General features: G+C 46.4%; 1 protein-coding gene across 4 annotated transcripts in view; it reads left to right on the top strand.

Moving 5' to 3' along the window:
- The window catches only part of AFAP1L2 (actin filament associated protein 1 like 2), a 91,096-nt gene that overhangs the window by 35,832 nt on the left and 33,559 nt on the right, over nt 1-21,705 (top strand). For all 4 annotated transcript variants that reach the window (XM_031461803.2, XM_031461805.2, XM_031461804.2 and 1 more), the window contains one exon: nt 21,321-21,449. In XM_031461803.2, coding sequence (XP_031317663.2) covers nt 21,321-21,449 — 129 coding nt within the window. The remainder of the gene's footprint in view (nt 1-21,320; nt 21,450-21,705) is intronic.

Raw genomic sequence — 21,705 nt, 5'->3', positions numbered from 1 at the left:
ACCATCGTTTTAGGGGCATGAACAGAGCAGGCTGAATGCTGGAGGACAGAAGCCCCGTGAACTGATGGGGACGGCCACCCTGATGTGAGGATGAGCGCTGGAGGCCAGACCAAAGGTCTGGGCTTGGATTTGGGCTCTGCCATTGGTGACCTCTGTGACCTTAGGAAAGTTACTTTACCCAGTGTCCTCAACTTTAAGATTGGCTAACAGAATGTATTTTATAAGACTATGGAGGATGAAATGAAATGATATAACTCAAGGGTCCAGCGGGTGCGTCATTCTCAGCGAATGTTGGTTGAGGGCTCATAGGACAAGACAGGAAGGATCAGGACTCAGAACCAGAGCAGGGGTTCAGCCTTGTTCCTCCTGCTTGGGGCTGCGGGGGGCCCTGGGCGCTGACTCTAGGACAGTGTCGCGGACAGCTGGCCTGGCCCTGGGCCCTGTGGCGTGTGTGGTGTACACACTGCAGGCTGTGCCTGGGATGGGAAGCCAGTGGGCTCAAGAGACACAACTTGGAATTTCTGAGTCTGGTGCGCGTTCTAAGGGTTTCCTCACTCAGACTTCTGTTTTCCCAATCCACTGTTCCTGTGTCCAGCACCTACTCCCGAAAGACAGCTCCCAGGGCGTGAGAGGCTGGGACCCCCACTGGCGCCAAGCTAGGAGCAGGGCCTGGGGGTGGGCATCCTGGGCAGGCTTCTCCTCTGGGCCCCGTGCAGCTGTCCCGCCTGCACCTGTCAGGGTCCCACCTACAAGCCCTAGGCCCACCACTGCTCAGCTTTTTGTGAAAGCTGTTTACTAGTGTTTATGGCAAAAATGGAGGGCTCTGTTTCACTGGGGTGGATGTTTTCAAATTCAGATGTTTTTACCTGCCTGATTTTAAACCTAATCAGATTCTTATAATCCAGTGGAAAAGCAGCGCTTTCCAGCCGGGTTAAATCTTTTGTAAGTCTCTTCCTTCCCGGGCTCTGTGTTTTCTTCCTAAGCTGTGTGCAGATATTCTGCTCGAGTTCCATGAGTTGAAGGCAGGTGTATTAGTTACCTAGGGTTGTGGTAACAAATTTCCACAAACTGGGTGGCTTAAAACGACAGTCTTATTCTCTCACTGTTCTGGAGGCCAGAAATCCAAAATCAAGGTGTCGTGACTCTAGGAGAGAATCCTCTCCTGCCTCTTCCTGGCTTTTGTGGTGCCTGGCATTCCTTAGCTGTGGCATTATCACTCCAATCTCTGCCTCCGCCTCCACATGGCCTTCCCTGTGTTTATGTATCTTTTTTTTAATTAATTAATTTTTAAATGGAAGTACAGTCAGTTACAGTGTGTCAGTTTCTGGTGTACAGCACAATATCCCAGTCATGCATATAATACATATATTCATTTTCATATTCTTTTTCATTAAAGGTTCTTACAAGATATTGAACATAGTTCCCTGTGCTATACGGAAGAAACTTTTTTTTAAATCTATTTTTATGTATAGTGGCTAACATTTGTGAATCTCAAACTCCCAAATTTAGCCCTTCTCACCCCCTTTCCCCCATAACCATAAGATTGTTTAGTATGTCTGTAAGTCTGTTTCTGCTCTGTAGATGAGTTCATAGTGTCCTTTTTTTAGATTCCACATATGAGTGATATCATACGGTATTTTTCTTTCTCTTTCTGGCTTACTTCACTTAGTATGATGATCTCCAAGTCCAACCATGTTGCTGCAAATGGCATTATTTTATTCTTTTATGGCTGAGTAGTATTCCATTGCACAAATATACCACAACTTCTTTATCCAGTCATCTGTCAATGGACATTTAGGTTGTTTCCATGTCTTGGCTATTGTGTATAGTGCTGCTATGAACATTGGGGTTCATGTATCTTTTCGAATTAGAATTCCCTCTTGATATATACCCACAAGTGGGATTGCTGGATCATATGTGTTTCTGTACCTTAAAGCTTACTCTCTTTTCCTTATAAGGACACCAGTCATTGGATTTAGAGCCCACCCTAAATCCAAGATAATCTCATTTTTAGATCCTTAATTGAATTACATCAGCAAAGACCCAGTTCCAAATAAGGTCCAGTTTATAGGTACCAGGGGTTAGGACTTGGACATATCTTTCTGGGGGCCTCTCTTTAACCCACTACAGGGGGTTAATAATAACGTTTATTGAATAATGCTATGTGTCTGGTGGTTTTCACTTGTTATTTCAATTAATCCCTATGTCAACCCTGTGAAATAGGTATGATCTCTCACCATTTCTGTTGGTGGGAAAGCTAAGGTTCAAAGAAGTTGTCAGACTTGCTGAAGTTCAAACGGCCTATTAACGCAGCCACTAAATTCCAGCCCAGCTCTTTCCACTACACTGAGGTCCTCCTTCATCATGAGGGAGAATTTAACAGCTGCCATCGTAAAATAGCTGTAGAAAAGACATAGGTTTTTCTACCACTCATTCACGCATGGAGAATCACAGAAGATTGGAATGTTAAGAATAAATAGGAATTTGTTTTACAATGGAATACTACTCAGTCATAAAAAAGGGTGAAAATTTGCCATTTACAGCAACATGGATGGACTTGGAGGGCATTATGCTAAGTGAAATAAGTCAGACAGAGAAAGACAAATACTGTATGATATCACTTATGTGGAATCTAAAAAAACATAACAAACTAGTGAATGTAACAAAAAAGAAGCAGACTCACAGGTATAGAGGACTAGTGGTTACCAGTGGGATGAGGGAAAGGGGGAGGTGTGATATAGGGGTCGTGGGGGAAAAAAAAGGCCGCCAGGAATTTTGTATTGATGTTCATCCAAAAGGTGCAGAAAAGCTAATATAACTCTAGCAAGAGAATTTATACCAAGGCATGTTGATGTGTAGTCCAAGAGGGCCATACCCATTTTATTTAGTGGTTGAATCTAAGGGTCTAACACATACTAGGTTTTCCATAAATATCTGGTGAAGAAATGAAGCTGTGAGAAGCATGAGGACATGGTCACCTAGAGACAGCACGCCACTAAGGGACGTGACCCCTTAGTTGCCAAAGGGAAGTCAAGATGTTTCCATTACTTTGCACACTCTTTGCTCCAGAGTTGTCCTAGCCTCTCTGCTCAGATGTCACATGTCAGGTAGGGGTGCTTTTCTTCAGTCTTTATGAGAAGTCAGGTGCCAAGAGTTTGGGAATAACCTTGATTGTCTTGCTGATATTTCTGGACTGGGACCAGTTGAGACAACGCAGGCCACAGAGCTCCACACCTTCCCAGACAACTTGCCCACCATTTTCTGCCTGGGCTCGTTTCCTGACACTTGGCCCCGTGATTTCACAGGAGTAGAATAGGTGCAAATGGAGAAGATTATTGTACTGATGCAGAAATTTTGCTTGGAAAAGTTCATACATGTTCAAAGTTCTGAGAACTTCTGAGCCTCAACACCCAAGAGATTGTCCAGATCTGTGGGGTTTTGAATGGTGCTTGTTGGAATAAATTTGGGATAGAAAAGTACTAGGAGGTTTGAGGTTTCAGGACAATAGTGGTGAGTGTTTTAATTCCTAGCCATGTGAAGTTTTCCTTGCTGTTTTCTAAATATCTTTCAAAATGTTAAAAAAAAACATACAACATTTGTAAAATGACTATACCTCAATTAAAAAAAAGGTTAAAGAAAATAAATGTCTTTCAGCTTGAACAGGGCATCTCCTTGGTTTGCAGAAGCTCTGTGTATTAGTTAGGGTTCTTCAGAGAAACAAAACCAATAGAATAGCTGTCTATCTATCTGTCTGTCTGTCCATCCATCCATCCATCCATCCATCCACTGGAAGAGATTTATTATAAGGAATTGGCTCATGTAATTATGGAAGCTCATGGGCCAGTCAAGTTGACACCTAAAATTAACCTCAAACTTTATCTCTGTGGTATTTGTTCATTTTTAGCTCTAGTAAGGTGGCACTGTCATAGATAAGACCCTCTTTAATGTCCTTGGCAAAGTTATATTCAAGTGAAACAAAGAAGTGTAGGGGCCAAGGCAGAAATTAAAACAGTGGCTCATAAAAGAAAATGTTTTCTTAGTCTTCTAAATTTCTATTGACTTCCTTTGCCTCTTGTCCTGACCATATCAGTACCTCTTTTTCAAATGAATGAAAGAAAATATGGACAAGATATGTTATTATAGTTCAGGGAGAGATGTCTGGGTTTCTTTGACCAGATCCACACTAAGCCAGCAGATCACTTGTTTGAAACCTGTTTCTAATAGCCAGAGGAAAGCTTTGATTAAAACCTCATTTGCCAGCCAAACCTTTTACCTTTTTACTAACAGACATAACTTTCCCCATGAACCCACTTTGATTCAGTAGACCTGCTAAGCAGTGGGTAGGGGGAGTCAATTTCCAGAGGACTTGGATGAATACCTCCAGTAGGATTGGTCCATGGATGTTCATTCAGTCTCCTTCCCAATGCTTTTCACTTCCCAGTTGCCATGTTGAGGAGTGCAAGGCCTGTTTACACACAGGGCTCACAAAACACGTTTGAGTGGTGGGGTTTTTTTTTTTTTTATTAGCTAACTTTATTAGAAGGCATTTAGTCTTTTTAAAGCCAAAAGTCATTTTAAACCCAGTAATAAAGTTGATACATTTTGTAACTTGGCTACCTATGCTTAACAAGTATTGCATTAGCAAAATAATTACCATGCAAGATTTACTGGTATTTGAATAACTCAATATCACATACTGGAAACTTTAATAATAGTGGTCTCAGCACCTGTTGTAAGTTAAATGTATTTCCTGAGTCTTTTACTGTTTCCTGTGTTAACTGTTCTCATAGGATATGATTTGGTCGTTGGCAACTTGTATGAACAAGCAGGGTTGAAATGAACTAGCAGAGTTCTTCTGTATTTATATATAAATCTAGACAAGACTGTTCCCTTAGGTATGTTTGCTCTGCTAGGCACTATTTTCAAAAGGCTGCAGATTTTTAATTTTTTAAGTTTTACAATCTGGACATAAAAGAAGAAATTACAAGAGAGGCCAGCCAAGGTTATGGTGGGAGAGGCCAGAGTGATTTGAATTCACTCTGTGTCAGTGTACTAGCTGTGTGGCTTTGGGCAGATTACTTAACCTCCCTGATTCTGTTTCTTCATCTATGGGATGATTATGTCTACCGTATAGGTTTATTATTAAGAGCTCAGTCAGCTCTTGGCTGACTTTATTCTTAATAAAAGCAGTTTTCCTCTTTAGTTTATATTCTTTCTCTTTTGCTGGCTTATTATCACTAGCATTTTGTGTTATTTACTTAACTATAATTCTGTCTTCGTAGTTTAAATTTCAGTAGAAAACTGCCATCATGTAATCTATTAATCCCGGTTGCTGAATTTAGAGTTCATTGTATTTTTGCTTTACTTTATGCCAAATTACACTCAGGAAATGGTAAAGCAAGAGACAGCAGTGCCTTTATTCCCAGGTTTTTCTAATTAAGCCTCACTTCTAAGTAAGCAACTCCGGAACCAAGTTTGAGATTTAGAGCTGGAATTGTTCTGGAGGGGCTGGATGGGGTCCCAACAACCAGTTCTGAGTGGAAAGGACAGGGATTTTCAGAGCCATGGACTGGAAGACGCCGGTTCTTCACTTAAGCCCAGCACTGCTTTAATCATCAAATGGGCCAGCTCCTGCTCGGGGCTGTGGGCCTAACAGGTGCCTAACCAGGTCCTTAACCAGGTGCAGGAGGGGCTGCCCGCAGTCACCTCCAATGCTGGCACTGTAGAAATCTGGTCTGAGATTCGAGACAGACACAATTTCTGCATTAGGGGGCTTGACAACACTTAGAAAGTAACTTGTCCAAAGAAACTTAACACAGTGCACATAGCCCCTCACTCTGAGTGAATGGGAAATCAGCGTGGTTGGAAGGGGAGGGGTTGATTGAGAGATGATTGATTCTAAGATGTCACTGGTTACAGGAAGCAGTCTCATTTTAGTAGCACCACAGTTGAGGGGAGAGAATAAAGGAAACACTACTACATTACACGCAAACAGAGTTGCAACACACATTCTTGTTTTATGATTTCAAGGAATGTGTGCCAACTGAAATAGAGAAATAGGGATGTACCCATTTTTCTCCCCTATTGTATTGCTTCGCGTGGCCCTGGCAGAGAGCAGGTGCTTATTGCATTGTTAAAGGGACCACCGACGTGCAGCCAGCATCAGGAAGTACTTGGTGAACAGTCAGCCTGGGTAGACAGGACCAGGGCAGAGGTGAGGTGAGGCCGGATGCACTGAATTTCTGGTGGACTGAATTGCTGACCATGCCTTGGGGGGCTCTCAGAGCCTGGTTTGAGGGTCAAGGGGATAGGAGTTCAGAGAAAGTGTCGTAGGCATGAGTGGTGCATTCGGGAACTTGGCTATGGCAGAGATAAAGTGGCTAAAGACAGTTTCAGAGTGTCTGAGGCTGGGGGCCACAGTGTTGGAGACATTGGCACGGGGAGATCGGGAGCAAAGGGGTCCCTTTGAGATTGGCCGGGGAGGGAAAGGGGGATTTCATAAATAAAGAGCCAAATACAAACTTAAAATGTTCCCCCGATCTGCAATGCCTGGAATAGTCAGAAACTGTAACCTCAGCAGTTTCTTTTGACACATTTTGTCGAAACAAAAACAGTGATCCAACTCAAAACTCCGTGATACCTTTACATTATTTATATAACAGGGCTACAAGGCTTTAATTTAGACTGTTTCTATGATGAATAACTGGCTTTTGTTCATGTAAACAAAGAACAGCCTGCGCCCAGGAACCAAATCTTTTTCATCCAGGTCACAGCTGTTTTCCTGTGGAGAGAACTTCCCTCTTCTTGCCCCTTGTCACTTTGGTGCATCACGACTAACACATTTAGAATCCTGTCCCTCTTCCAAGCCTTCTCCGCTGCTGCTGTGGAATTTTTATTAAAGAATGACTCTTGTGCTTTCCTTTATCATGTAGGATACAAAACTACTTGAATTTAGGTTTAGAAAGCCTTGGGCAGATATAGGAAATTTAGCTGTCTACAAACTAAGCGTATGACCTTAGCAAAGTCTGTTTCTCTCTCTCAACCTCGTTTTGTTTCCATCAGAAGGATAACTTTTTTCTTGCTTTTAAAATGCTCTGAGTCTATAATAGACATTTTAGATCAGTGGTGTCCAATAGAGATAGAAAGCAAAACACATATGTAATTTTAAAGAATGTTTAAAGTGGCTAACCTTAAAAAAACAGGTGAGGTTAATTTTAAGAATATATTTTACTTAACTCAGTAGATCCAAAATACCATCATTTCAGCATGGAATCAATGTTTTGGGGGAAAAAAAAACAGTTGAGGTATTTTACATTCTGTTCTGAGGGTGGCACTGTCTTTGGAATTCCATCTTCACGTTTATAGGACATCTCAGTTCAGATGAACCACATTTCCCGTGCTCACATGTGGCTAGTGGCCAAAGAATGGGATAGTACCATTTTAGACTGCCGGTCACTGGGTGAGCCCCACTCAGAAGCAAAGTTAATTTGAAGAGGATCCTTAAAAGGCCCACCTGCCCATAGCCCTGTGAATTTCTTAGACCTTGAGGTTTTTCACTGTCATCAAAAGCATAGTGTGGGTTCGTCATTATCCATGAGGTCTTTTTTTTTTTTAATTGGAAAATTCAAAGTCAGTTTTGAGGCAGAAGAAGGAAAAACGGACCTGTGAATCCTTAGATAGGTCCACAATTTTATCTCAATTCCCAAATCCCTAAACTTGAAAAGCCAAAAGTTGTTTTGTAAGGTTGGCACAAATTGTATGGTTGGCATCTGAAATGATGTGGGGCAATGTGTAACCTATTAAGCCCACTCAGCTGGAGTATTTGTGGATTTTGCTGTAGAAATATTAACGAGTTTTATTCCTGAGTGTTTCCCCAGACCTTGCTAGGAGGTTGGGCACCATGTTCCTTTTCTAGAATGTGCAGTGTACTGACTGTCACAACACCTCTGGCTTTGTGGGTTTCAGATAAGAGATCGTGGGCCTACAGTAGTGCTTTTCAAACTTTTGGATTGTGACCATGGTAAGAAATGCATTTTACATTGTATCTCAGGACATACGTGCACCTAACAACAAAGGTTTTATGGAAGATTACCCTCCTCTACTAGGTGGTATGCGTTCTGATATTTCCCACTACAAGTTTTTTCAAGCTGCTGGTAACTCACTGAGTTGACAGCACAGTCCACTCACTAAGGTTCATGTCCAGTTTGAAGGGCACTGCTGTGGGCCACCTGTCTTGGGTCCCATGGAGAGCAGCACAAGGACATGGACACCAGTCAGAAAAGAGAGGCGACGGGCTCCTGGCAGGGAGGCAGCTCTCCAACCCTACCCATCTATCCCTAGGCCTGCTACTTCTTCAGGTTTAAACAGGACCGTTGCAGCCATGCCCTCAGTGTTTGTGGGCCACTGTCAGTAGTTTTTCTGCTGTTTTGGGCGCCATATTGGTCATCCAAGAAAATTACCTGGCTTTGTGTTTGGACCTTTCAAAGGGAGCAGGAAATTAAGATTCCTATTGAGCCATTTTATGGCTTCAGGAAATTAAATTATGCCTTGTAAAGGGGGTGGTTTCCACGAAGCCATCATTTGTTCAGACTTCACTTACATGTTAACAAGGTCTTTTTGGTCATCAGTGACTAAAACCCAGCTTACATGAAAAGTTGAAAGGGCAAAGGTAGCTTCAGGCATGGCTGGATCTAGGGATTCTAGCATGTGGATAGGGCTTTGTCTCTTTAGTTATCTGCTTTGCTTCCCTCTGAGCACTGGCTTCATCCTCAGACTGGAAATGAAGGGGTTCACTGCAGCTCCAAATATACATCCTCGTGGTTTATAACCCAAAGCCAAGAAAGACCTCTTTCTCCCAAAACCCATAGAGCAAATTCTAGAGAAAAATCTGGCCCCCTATGAACCCATCACTGGGGCATAAGGAATGGCCAGTCCTCAGCTACATCCTCACCTCCTGTGGCTCAGGTGGGGCCAGCCAAATTTGAACCATATGGAATTGGAATTGGTCCTCCCAATACCAAAAGAAGGGAGAAAGAACACTAAGTAGACCAAAATAATTAATTTCCATTCATTATTGATTCTTAATTCCTACCAGCGCTAAAGGGACTGATTCCAAGTTGGTGGGGTTCACATAAAGGGATTATGTATGGCTCTCTGCCTGATTATCAGCTCTCGTCCCTTAAAGATGTTCTAATTGGCAGAAGCAGGGCTAGTCCAGCTAGACAGTCGTTCAGAGCTGCCAGCTTTATTAAAGCTTTATCAAGATTCCTCCTCTGTGTGGGGACTTTTGCTTCTCCACTCTTCCTAATATTAAGGACCATTTCAGCAGATCCTTTTCTTGTGTTCTCCCACGACTGAACAACCATACCCCACCCATCCCATCAGCTGTTCTGTCCTCCAGGTCTGGCCCCAGCCCTGAGGAGGCACGCTTGGAGGTTTGGGGATGGCATTTTTCTCTCCGAGCTCTTTTGCTTCCTGAGCCAAGAGTTGCAGCTGCCACCATTGTTTCTCGCATCAGGCTGCCCTGGAGGGCTCAGCAGTCTGGAAGTCAGTCAGCACTTCATGCACTAGGTGAAGGTCTTCCTTCAGACCCTTCCACGTCCCCGGATGCCATGCCCTGCTCTGCTTCTCCCCTCTGGTCCTTTGGGACTCCCCTTTCAGTTTTCCTTCCAGGCCTTGGTGACATTTTATCCCAGGCTTCTCAAGGTTCTTTTTATCCTGGATCTTTCCCCACATTTTGCTTTCATTAGAATGTTTTTGAATCCACTCTCTGGACAGTCAGTTTTAATAAGCAAGTCTTTACCAATGTGACGTAGACTCAGATTAATGGAATAAACTCTAGGCTTGGGGCCAGAAAGGCCTGTTGATTCTGAGCTCTGATATTTACAGTATGAATTTGTTTGGCCTCAGGTCTCCCCTCTGTGAAATGGGGATGATTAATTCCTTACCCCATAGGATGGACTGAGATTATATATTGCAGACTGCCTGGCCCAGATTCCAGGCTCAAAAAATGAGCTGTGGTATTTACTCTCCATATGCAAGCAAAGGAGAACCCGGCTCAACTTGGCTTAATCAAAAATTGCAGTCTTGGCCACACATAATGATATGGGGGAGGCTAGTTTGAGGTGGGGCTGAAATGTCGTCAGTCTCCAGGCTCTGTTTTCCTTCCTTGGGAGGCTGTTCCTGGAGATGGCCTGACATTCTAGCAGCTCGGAGACCAGGAGGTAGTTCCAGGTAGAGTCCCAAGACTGATGCTCATTGGCTTGGCTCTCATCAGGAGGCCATTCCTAAGCCAATCACTGTGGCTAAGGGAATGAAATACTCTGATTGGCTACATCCAAGATCATGTGGCTGTCCATGGAGTCAGGAATGGAGCTTCTGGTCCCACCCAAACCACAAATACAGTTGGGTAAAAGCGTTTCCCAAAGAGTGGTTGGGTACAAAATAAGAGGGGCACGTGGATGCTGGGGAAGGGGGTGAAGCAAATAGGATCCACTGCTCATGCTCCTGGGTTATCCCCTCTGAGGCATCGTTTTTTGCTGTGTTCTTTGCCCAAAGAAACATTGCCTGGGTTGCTGTCAAGGCAGGCAGAGGGTGGTGCTGCCAGGGCAGGGCTTAGATGGGCAGAGGGTGGGAAAGAAGCAAAGGACCTGGCAGCTGCCTCTCAGATCACAGCCTGGCACTGACTTGTTCTGTTTCTGGTGTCAGTTTTAACCCATTGAGACCCGGGCTGGGGAGCTCTCGGAAGCTTAGAAAACCTTCACTTCTTTATTTTCAGCCTTGTATGTTTCTAGGAAGGTGTTTCCCCAGAGGGGCTTAACTCAAACTCCACCTGAGTTATTCCTGCTGCCCTTCTGCCCCCAGGACAGAGTTTAGTAGTCCTGCAAAAATCAAATGAGAATGTTTCGAACCACTTTTTTGAAACTGTTCCACTGAAATTACAATGTGTGAGTTTGTGTGTTGTGGGGGATGTGTGTTGGGAGGGTGTATGATTGTGGAGGGTTATTCATCTTCTAAGAGAGATACAGCTTTTATTTAGCAGCTAACATTTACCTTAGTGTACGTACCTTCTGGGATTATTTTGTGATCTTTACACGAATCCTGTGAAGTAGGTACTGTTATTAACCCCATTTTACAAATGAGAAAACTCAGGCACGGAGAAGTTAATTAAGCTCTCCAAGGCCACACGTCCTGTATATGGTGAAGCCAAGAGTGAACCACGATTTGGAGCTAAGATTTAAGCAGTGTGAATCTGGAACCTGGTTCAGGTGGGAAGGGCGTGGAGGACATTACTCCCTCTAGACCGGGAACTCAGGGCACTCAGAGCAAGAGATACATGGCCTGCCTCTCCTGCCGCCCCAGGACATTCCAGCAGGTTAGAGGGAGTGTGAGGGCAGGGGCAAGAAACCCTAGGTCCCAGCAGTCGCCGGGGTCCAGACCAGACAGAGAGGCTGTGGAGGCTAGGAGGCCTTTGTCCTCTGTCCCAGCTTCCTTGGAGCCCCAAGGAAGGGCTCTTGCCCATGTGGCTCAGAGGCACTGAATCTAGCTGGGGGTAGCCTCCTGCTGGCTGACTCAAAGGTCAAGGCGGTGGTGGCTCTGGATCACTAGGGCTGATTTTGACTACCCTGGTGGCAGAGGCCCCCACCAGCACATTGGCCCCAATGGTGTGGCATTCCTTTTGCCAAATGCTGGAAGGAAACAGGAACCCTAAGCAGTGCGGTGGTTATTTTTTTCTTTCCATACATCTTTAGTTTGTGTCCTTTTTGTCTAATACAAATAGCAAGTGAACAGGAACAAGCCTAAATTTGCAGCCAAAGCCAAAAGCATTAGCAGCCCTGCAGTAGCGTCTGTGCTCCGTGTTCTAACCCACTGCTCTTTTGTGTTGACGGACAGGGGAGGGTGTAAAGAAGAAATGAAACATTTCCCAGAATCCCGCCACCGAGAGATCACCACTGTTATCTTCCAGCCTTTTTTTTTTTTATTCTTCTATCAGACACAGTACTCCCCAAACTTCCAAAGTGAACTTGAGTGACCCCTGCCAGCCTCTTGTGCAGAGACTGAGGTGGTTTGTGCCAGCTGTGGTGGCACTCTGCACAGGGAGCCGCCCCGTGGAACCTCTGCGCCTCCCACCCACATAACTGAGTCTGAATGAAGCTGCTTTTCTGGCAAATTGCATTTAAGGAATGTCCTAACTGAGCCCAGGAAAAAAGGTCCCCTGGGCCTCAAAGCCTTTGGCCTGGACCCTGGTGGCTGCTAGAAGCTGGGGCGCCTCAGTCCTCTCCTCTTGTGTACCCCGGAACTGCTGGAGTGCCCTGGGGGTAAGGTCCCATTGGCCCTGGGTTCCCGGCCTCCAGGGGAATAGCCACCTCCATGCCCTTCCTGCCTGCCCCCTTGAGAAAGTTCTCCTACCAGAGTGCTGTCCAGGTGTGAGAGACCTCAGCTGCTAGGGGCTGCCTCTCGTTGGTCATTCCAGAGCTGTTACCTGGCCCAGGTGGGGACTGGAATTGTGGCCGGGACCTGGTGAGCCCTCTGCCTATTCCTACCGGACGGATTAGCCCAAATCCTTTTAGTTCAAGACGACTCGGTAGGAACTTTCATTAGGCCATATCTGTGTGTGTGTGTGTGTGTGTGTGTGTGTGTGTGTGTGTGTGTGTGTGTGTGTGTCTGTGTGTGTGTGTCTGTGTGTGTGTGTCTGTGTGTGTGTCTGTGTGTGTATATCTGCAAGTCTTATGCTCAGCATATGTTTTCCAAGCACTGACTTTTGAGCGAAGCACTGTTTAAACACAGTGGGGGAAACCAAACCAGAAGACGTGATCTCTACGTATACAGAGCTTTCAACTTCATTGGGACCAAGGACTTGCATTCATGGGACAAACAGAAAACAAAGATGGGAGAATCGCCAGGTAATAGCCCCTGTGCTGTGGGACTGGAAGGACAGGTGGCGCTTCGGGGCAGGTTGAGACAGAGTGGAAGTGGCCCTTGGCAGGCCCCAGGCCTTCCTGTCTCGCTGTGCTTGGTTTGATGTCTCCGGCGGTTACTGTGTGAATTTCTGAGGGGCCCTAGCTGAGCGGCTCCGGTTCCAGCTGGCTTCATAGCTGGGGCTGGAATTCTGCTCTCAGGGAGGTTCGTTCCATCTGAGAGGTCACCAGTGAGCAACTCGAGTTGTTTTTCCAGTAGTGCAAGCCGCAGCAAAGCATCTGTCCCATCTCTCCAAGCCCACACGGCTCATCTGGGAATGCAGAGGGTGGCCTCTTCTTGGGGAAAGTGTTTTAAGTGATGAGACTCCAAGATAGGTGAGAAAAAGCAGATCTTGCAAAAATGATGACAAACTGACCTTGAGGGTCAGGCTCGGCAGGGAGCAGCGCAATCACAGCCCTAGTAAATGAAGCACAACCCTCTCTCCCTTGCTGTTTCTTGGAGATGGAGATAAGGAAAAACTCCTGGAGTATTTATACTGGAGAAGGTTATTTACATTTCTGGCTCAGTCTCCTGAGGTCTAAGCAGACAGGATCAATGACAGCCTGCCCGAGGGGTAGCCTGCAAATCTTTTGGGGGCTGATTATCAGTGATAAGAGCTCCCTCTTGTTTAAGCAGGACAAAGAAATGAGTCAGTGATGTGTAAACATAGAGACATCTTGGTCATTGCCTTCCACACCCTCACTGTCCAGAAGGGAAAAGATGTTACAGAGAAAAGGTATTTTCAGATGTATCCAACTTTATAAAACAGGCATGAACCTAGAAAGTTCTCCATGTAAAAATCAGAACTGAGTCATAGAGAAGCAAGATGGAAATTTGTTTTCTAAGGAATCTTATAAATGATTTTATAAAGTGAAGAGACATTTCATGAAGCCATCTGTGATGTGTGGTTCATCTCCTTGGCCGCACAGTCGTATCACCTGGGAAGCTTTGAAAACACGTGAGGCCCAGACCATACCCAGAGCAATTATAGCAGGAGCTCTGGGGGTGGACCCAGGCATCAGGATTTTTTTTTTTAACTCCCCCTGTGATTCCAATGTGCAACCTTTGCTGAGAATCACAGCTTTATCTTTTGTATGCATAGCCCTAAGTGGTCATTGATTAAGTTTACTGAAAGCAGGCATGCCCTTTGAAGTCAGCAGGAAGGTGCCTTCAAGAGCATGAGAAACAGGCATCAGGATGCAGGAACTTGTGTCTGCCCAGAAGCACCCAGCAGAGGAGATATCTGGGTATTTGGAGACATATGGGCTTCCTATAGCCATGCAATGAAATACTATACAGCAATTAAAAGGAACAAACTTCTCATACATGTAACAACAAGGAATGAGTCCCAGATGCCTTATGTTAAGGGAAAAGAGTCAGACTCCAAAGGCTATGTAGGCTGCCAGGGCCTGGGAGTGGGGAAGGGGGTCACCTATAAAAGGGCACAATGGAACATTTTTGGTGACGGAAAAGTTCTGTATCATATTTATGGTGATAGTTACCACAGCTGAGTGTCTTTGTCAAAACACTGGAACTATACAGTAAAAACAGAGGGTGTTACTGTATGTAAACTATATCCCAATTAAAAAGATTTCTTTTTGTTTACAAAAACCCCACTTCCTTATTAATGATGAAGAGATAAGCAGAATGTGGTATATCCATACAATAGAACATCACGCAGCCATAAGAAGGAATGGAATTCTGTACAGGCTACAACATGGAGGAACCTTGAAATCATGATGCATAGTGAAGGAAGCCAGGCACAAAGGCCACATATTATATGATTTCATTCATATGAAATATCTAGAATTGGCAAATCCACAGAGACAGAAGGCAGACTTGTGGTTGCCACAAGTCTGGGGGAGGAAAGAATGGAGAGTGACGCCCGAATGAGTTTCTGGTTCGAGTGATTAAAAAGTTCTGGGACTAGATAGTGGTGGTGATGGTTGCATGACACCGTGCATGAACTTGTAACACTGAATTTTAAACTTTAAAGTGGTTAAAGTGGTAAATAAATAAACAGAAATTTATGTGTGGATCACCACCATAAAAAAAAGAAAGAAAACCCACTTCCGTTAACATGCCTGGCACGTACCCACTGGTACAGCGGGTGCTTGGTAAAGGCTGGCTCTGCATTTGGCCCTTTTAGAGAAAGGGGGCTTGGGCTTTCTAAGAGGGGAGGGGTGTCTCCCTTTAAGGTGGAGGGAGGGGTATGTTTTCCAAAAGCTCATCCTTGAGAACTTGAGGATCTTCTATGATCGGGAGGAATCTACTGGCATTTTCTGCCCTCCTGTTGCTTGTCACGGAAACTTCCGCCAGCTTCCTAACTTCGGTTGGTCCCCAGGCGTCAGGTTCGTGCAGATAACATGCCCAGCAGCTCAGTCTTGGGAACTGCTGGGGAGGGGAGGAGGGGTGCACGTCTTTATACTTAGAGAAGAGGTCTGCTGAGTTTCATGTTTGAAAGGAAAACCTTCCTCAATCACGGGTCTTCAGCAGATGCAGCTGAATAAATAAAAATGTGTGCATAAAACGGCAGGGGGACCATGCGGGGCAGCTTCTTCAGCGTGTCGGGGAGACATTTATGTTTGGGAACCTAGTGACCAAAACACAGGGCTGCCTCGAGAGGAGAAAAACCGGGGGAGGAGGTCACCTGGAGGCAGAGCTCGGCCGTGGCCCAGGGCCGAGGGCAGTGAATCGAGCAGTTGAAGCGTCCAGCTCTGCGTGGGCCTTGGAAGGCCCGAACAAGAATCTTATTGAGATTTGTCAGGCCGTGAGCAGACAACTCTGAACTTTAACAGAGCCGGGATGGAAAGCCGGCACAAGGGCCTATAGTTTCCACAATGAACAGCACACTTATTTTTCCCCCCCTCCACTGGAGGACGAGGAAGAGACCAAAATGAGGAGGGGGGGCTGGAGGGGGGGGAAGACTGAGTCCTTCCAGAGCCTCAATGAAATGGCCACATTCCTCCCAGGGGTGGCCCGGCCCTCCCGGCTCTGAGGGCTGAAAAATGTCACCACGGTTGGCGCAGACTGGGGCCTTGCTTTTCCTGATTGTTATTTTCCGAGGACCTGAGCTCTCGGTTTCCCCTGCTTTTCCAAAGTTCACTTTACATCGTGTCCTCTTGATGGAAGACCTACGCTAATACCTGCTTTCTCTAACTGAAAGAAATCCATCCAAAAAGGGTTTTCATTCTTTAAAAAAAAAAAAAAGGATGATTGCTGTTTCACTTCAGTGTCTTTTCGGCTTATAAGAGTTTTCATAGGAACGCCCTACTTTCGAATAGCGGGGCCTCCTGTAGCTGGGGCCCAGAGGGTGTGACCACAGGAGCATCACCACCCCTGCCGCTGCGCGTGGCGCCTGGTCAGAGCCCAGACCTACAGAGGCTGGCCCTGGACCAGTAAGGGCTCGTGCCTAGCCCGGAACGTGGACCCGGCACAAGCTGAGATGACCTTGAGCTACTGACTTTGACAGTGAGGAATCTAGGGAGGCAGAGCTGGCCAGACAGCTGGGTGCCTCTGGCCACGGGCGGCTTCGTGGAGAGGGACCTGGAGAGACCCTGAGGGATGACGTGGCTCCAGAGAGGAAGGGACATGACCTCCGGCTTCACGACTCCCTCTGGTTCCGGTCCTGCGTTTCTTCAACCCTGGTGCTCACCCTTCACCCAGCTCGCTATTTCAGAGGGAAAGGAGGGGTCTGCTTTCACAGCGCTCCCCACCTGCCCATCTCTCCCATCTGCCAGGCCCATCAGCTTCCCAGCAGCAGGGACCACAGCTGCCCGGTTGACTGCAGTGTCCTCAGACCTGCAGGTCTTACGGCATTCCACATCTCTCCGCCAGCATCTTCTCTTATAGTTTCTACATCTGATGGAATCATCACCACGTTCCATTGCCACTACCTGTCATGTCTCAAGTCCAACCCCCTCCTCCCCATCCCCTCCCTACCTTGCAAAGTGTGGCGGAACAGGAAGCAGAGGCCATGGTCAACCTCCCTGACTTCCCCGGGATGGTTGACAGACAGCAAGTACCTGGACTTGTTCACGCTTGGACTTCAGCCCCAGCGCCACTGCTAAGGCTGGATGTGACTGAGTTAGGTTGTAATCCAGCCTCCAGGGCCCATTCCCCATGCTGTGCCTTTGCAGGGTGTGTGGGAGAACTGGAGGTGGTGGGGGTGCAGTGCCCCACATGGCCCCGGCCACTCTGATTAGGCCACACCCTCATCTTTCTCATCGTGCTAATGCAGTCATCTAACTGGCCCCCCTCCCTCCCCTCCCGGTCCCCTGGTCCCCTCGGCCCCTTCCATTGTCCTCCCCACTGTTCACAGTTACTCTGTCTCTAGCCTGCTTGAAGGAAAGCATTACGGCTTTTCTTTTCTTTTCTTTTCTTTTTTTTTAAGATTTTTTATTGATTTATAATCATTTTACAATGTTGTGTCAAATTCCAGTGTTCAGCACAATTTTTCAGTTATTCATGGACATATACACACTCATTGTCACATTTTTTTCTCTGTGAGTTGTCATAACATTTTGTGTATATTTCCCTGTGTTATACAGTGTAGTCTATTCTACAATTTTGAAATCCCAGTCTATCCCTTCCCACCCTCCACCCCCCTGGTAACCACAAGTCTGTATTCTCTGTCTGTGAGTCTATTTCTGTCCTTTATTTACGCTTTGTTTTTGTTTGTTTGTTTGTTTTTGTTTTTGTCTTTTAGATTCCACATATGAGCGATCTCATATGGTATTTTTTCTTTCTCTTTCTGGCTTACTTCACTTAGAATGACATTCTCCAGGAGCATCCATGTTGCTGCAAATGGCATTATGTTGTCGGTTTTTATGGCTGAGTAGTATTCCATTGTATAAATATACCACCTCTTCTTTATCCAGTCACCTGTTGATGGACATTTAGGCTGTTTCCATGTTTTGGCTATTGTAAATAGTGCTGCTATGGACATTGGGGTGGAGGTGTCATCCTGAAGTAGATTTCCTTCTGGATACAAGCCCAGGAGTGGGATTCCTGGGTCATATGGTAAGTCTATTCCTAGTCTTTTGAGGAATCTCCACACTGCTTTCCATAGTGGCTGCACCAAACTGTATTCCCACCAGCAGTGTAGGAGGGTTCCCCTTTCTCCACAGCCTCTCCAGCATTTGTCATTTGTGGATTTTTGAATGACAGCCATTCTGACTGGTGTGAGGTGATACCTCATTGTAGTTTTGATTTGCATTTCTCTGATAATTAGTGATATTGAACATTTTTTCATGTGCTTTTTGATCATTTGTATGTCTTCCTTGGAGAATTGCTTGTTTAGGTCTTCTGCCCATTTTTGGATTGGGTTTATTTTTTTCTTATTGAGTCGTATGAGCTGCTTATATATTCTGGAGATCAAACCTTTGTCGGTTTCACTTGCAAAAATTTTCTCCCATTCCGTAGGTTTTCTTCTTGTTTTATTTCTGGTTTCCTTTGCTGTGCAGAAGCTTGTAAGTTTCATTAGGTCCCATTTGTTGCATCACGGCTTTTCTACTGCATTTCCCAGAGGCCCTGAATAAGGCACTAACCCCTTAGCAAAGCAAATAAAGCCCTTATGATCTGTCCGTATGATCTAATTCTGCAGTTCTGGCCACAGAGCTCACCTTCTCCCCTTTGAGGCCCACTCATCCTGCCTCCACACTCCGGGTGCCCCGATATTTAGAGCTCCTTGTGGTTTCTTAGGCACCCTGTGTGCTTTCAGCATCTGAGTCTTCTGAGCATCTCATTCCCTTTTCCTGAAACGCCTGTGTTTCTTTCCGACAAACTCCTATTCATTTTCAATGACCAGCTTATAAATTTATCCCCCAATAACCCCAGAGTTTGCCTCTTTCCTCAGTGCATTCCTGGTCCAGGGAGATATCCCTGAATCACTTCTATTGCACCCTGTGTATGCACTGCACACCCCCTCCCCCACCAGGCACGGGCCCTTGGAAATGCAAGGGACTCCATCTGGGTCACCTTTGTCTCCCTGGAAGCAGGCACAACACTTTTCATCCTTTGGCTTGGTACATGTTTGCTCACATAAAAATAAACAAAGGCCGTTTTCCAGGAATCAGGCAGCTTTTGGGAATAGCTGAGGATGTGGAAGTAAGAGACTTTGAGTTCTTGTGTTTTTTTGTTGCTGTTAGTGGGAGTAGCAGCAGTAACAGCCCAGCGGAGCTCAGAAGCTCAGGAAAGTGCAGCTTGCGCTCCTAATTGTTTTGCAAGGCCCTTTCACTTTCCTCATCCACTGTGGCTGAGTTCAAAGCTCAGTGTCATTTTCCTCGTCTTTATCCTTTGTCTTTCCCAGTTTGACTTCTTTAAGCTCACTGCTTTTCAGCCTGTTGAGTTGCTGCAGCCAACAGGAAACTCATGAATAGCTGTTCAAAACCAAAGAAAACACAAGCTAAGGCCTCAGTCTACTACTGCCTCTTCCCGGAAACCTCCCAGCCTTCGGCCTCTTGTCTGATCTCCTGTCACAGGAGTTGATATCACTTGCTTGACTCTTGAATTTTTGCTGGTGTGCCTTGGTCTGTTAATCATGTCACCCGTGCTGGTCTTGTCCCACCAATGAGCTTGCAAAGGGCAGGAACCACGCCGTCCTGATCTCCTTTTCAATTTCCTAGGAAGTTTAGGCTGAGTGCTGAGTGCTGGGCACACTGGGGGGATCTCACGTGGTATTAACTGGTTCGGTGGGCTCTGGGAGCTCTTGCTTGATGCACTTTCAAAATTCACTCTGTTGAGAGTTTGATCAGTTTTTAGTAAACTGGGAAAAAGCCGCTGGCCTCTTGGAGACTCTGTGGGATCTTCTTCCCAATTAGAAATAATAAGAAATAACTAGTTTGGAGAAGGCAGTCAGGGAAGGCTGCTCTGAGGAGGTGACCTTCCTTCCCTTCCTCTCCCTTATGTGGTACGGTAGGCAGTGTTACAGTGCAAGGCTCTGTTTTTTTCTCTAAAGGGGAGCTTAGAGATGAATGCTACCAGTGGAGAATAGAAATAACTGGTGATGCCCCAGGCTGGGAGGAGGAGATGACGACAAAGCTCTTTTTGTGGTTAGCGTAGCATTTCACAGGTGCTGTTGTGAAGAGCTTCACAGATTTTGTGTTTTACACCAACCTTGTGAGATGGTCAGGGCCCATGCAGTCTTCTCCACTTTATAGGTGAGTGAAGGAGCTCGGAGAGATTGTATGGCTGCTTAGAGTTTCAGCAGCAGGAGACGGAGGGCAAGTCTGGACGTCCTGGCTGCCGGCTTTGGGAGCAGGGCCCTCAGATGTGACACCTGGCATTGCATTTAGACCCGTGCTTCTTGGTGCTGGCTGTGTGTTGAAATCACCTGAGGAGTTTTAAGAACTACTGACTCCTGGGTTTCACTCCCAGAGATTCTGGTATCATCCATCTGGGTGTGGCTTGGGCGTCAGGAGTTTTAAAAGCTCACCAGGTGATCCCCAGACAGCCTGGAAGGCACTGCTTAGACCCTCAAGGAGCTACTGCCATTAATGAGCATGTCCTGGAGAGAGCCAGCTGGGCAGGGGATCCAGGATGAGGACCCTACAGCAAAGGCAGCGTCCTGTTCTTAAGAGAGATTCAGGTCATTAACAGTAACAACAACAATGGTGAATGCCCTGCACCTAGTCTGTTGCCCTCTGCACTAGCATCTGTGCAGGGTGCTTCCAGCTAGAAATTGGCAAGTAGGGGCCCTTGGGAGAGGAGTATGTGACCTCTGGATCTGTAGCACCAAAGCCCTTAACCAGCTTGGGGGTGATGCTGGGCTCATGGCAGCTGAGGTGGCTCAGTCACTGAAGAATCTAGGGAAGGTTTTGTTTGTCCAGTGTGGCTTCTGGTGGGTTGTCCACATTTCTGTGGGGACAGAGTAATCACTGTTTCATTTCCCTGGAGGGACTGACCCTCTGTTTCCCCATTCTTGGGGAAAGAATTAACAACTGGGTCAACCGCAGCGTTTCTTTTGATGGTTGCGGGTTTGATCTGTGTTCAAGTTCCCCAGACCCTGAGCTGTTCGGATTGACCTTTACTGAGGAAGAATATCCTGTTTCCAGGCTCTCGTGGCCTGACAGGCTTGCCTGGACCGCCCTGGCCAGTCACTCCAGCAGACGGTAGACCTGCAGCTGTGGCTGGGGTTTTCCATCACAAAGCCAAGGGCCTGTTTTCCTCTCCCCAAGACCCTGGCACTGGGAATCACACCTTTGGGTTGGGCCCCCCACGTGCTGCCTGGCCTCACCCCAGGCCTCTCCCCCTGGGACCAGAGAGCCCATCCTGAGATGCTGTGGGATCCAGGGTTGTATCTGAGCCGAGCCTTCGGAGAGGGGGCAGCCGCTGTAAAGGCTTCTTCTGTTTTCTCTCCCTAGCCCTGGAGCAGCTGCTGACAGAGCTGGATGACTTCCTGAAGATTCTTGACCAGGAGAACCTGAGCAGCACGGCCGTGGTGAAGAAGAGCGGCCTGGCCGAGCTCCTCCGGCTCTATACCAAAAGCAGCAGTGAGTGTGGCCCAGGGCCTTAGGAAAGCGGTCCCCGGGGAAACAACCGGAAGGTGTTTGGGCTGCCATGATAACGCCCCACAGACTGGCTTAAGCAGCGGAACTTAAGATTTCTCACAGTCTGGAGGCTGGAAATCTGAGGTCAAGGTGTCGACAGGGTTGGTTCCTTCCGAGGCCTCTCTCCTTGAAGAGAGACGGTCTAGATGGTCGCCTTCTCCCTGCATCTTTGCAACGTCTTTCCTCTGGACGTCTGTGT

This window comes from Camelus dromedarius, chromosome 8 (assembly GCF_036321535.1).
Source record: "Camelus dromedarius isolate mCamDro1 chromosome 8, mCamDro1.pat, whole genome shotgun sequence".
In the NCBI taxonomy this organism is placed as follows: Eukaryota; Metazoa; Chordata; class Mammalia; order Artiodactyla; family Camelidae; genus Camelus; species Camelus dromedarius.
The sequence above is the reverse complement of the archived record's forward strand: the minus strand, read 5'-3'. Positions and strand labels throughout refer to the sequence as shown.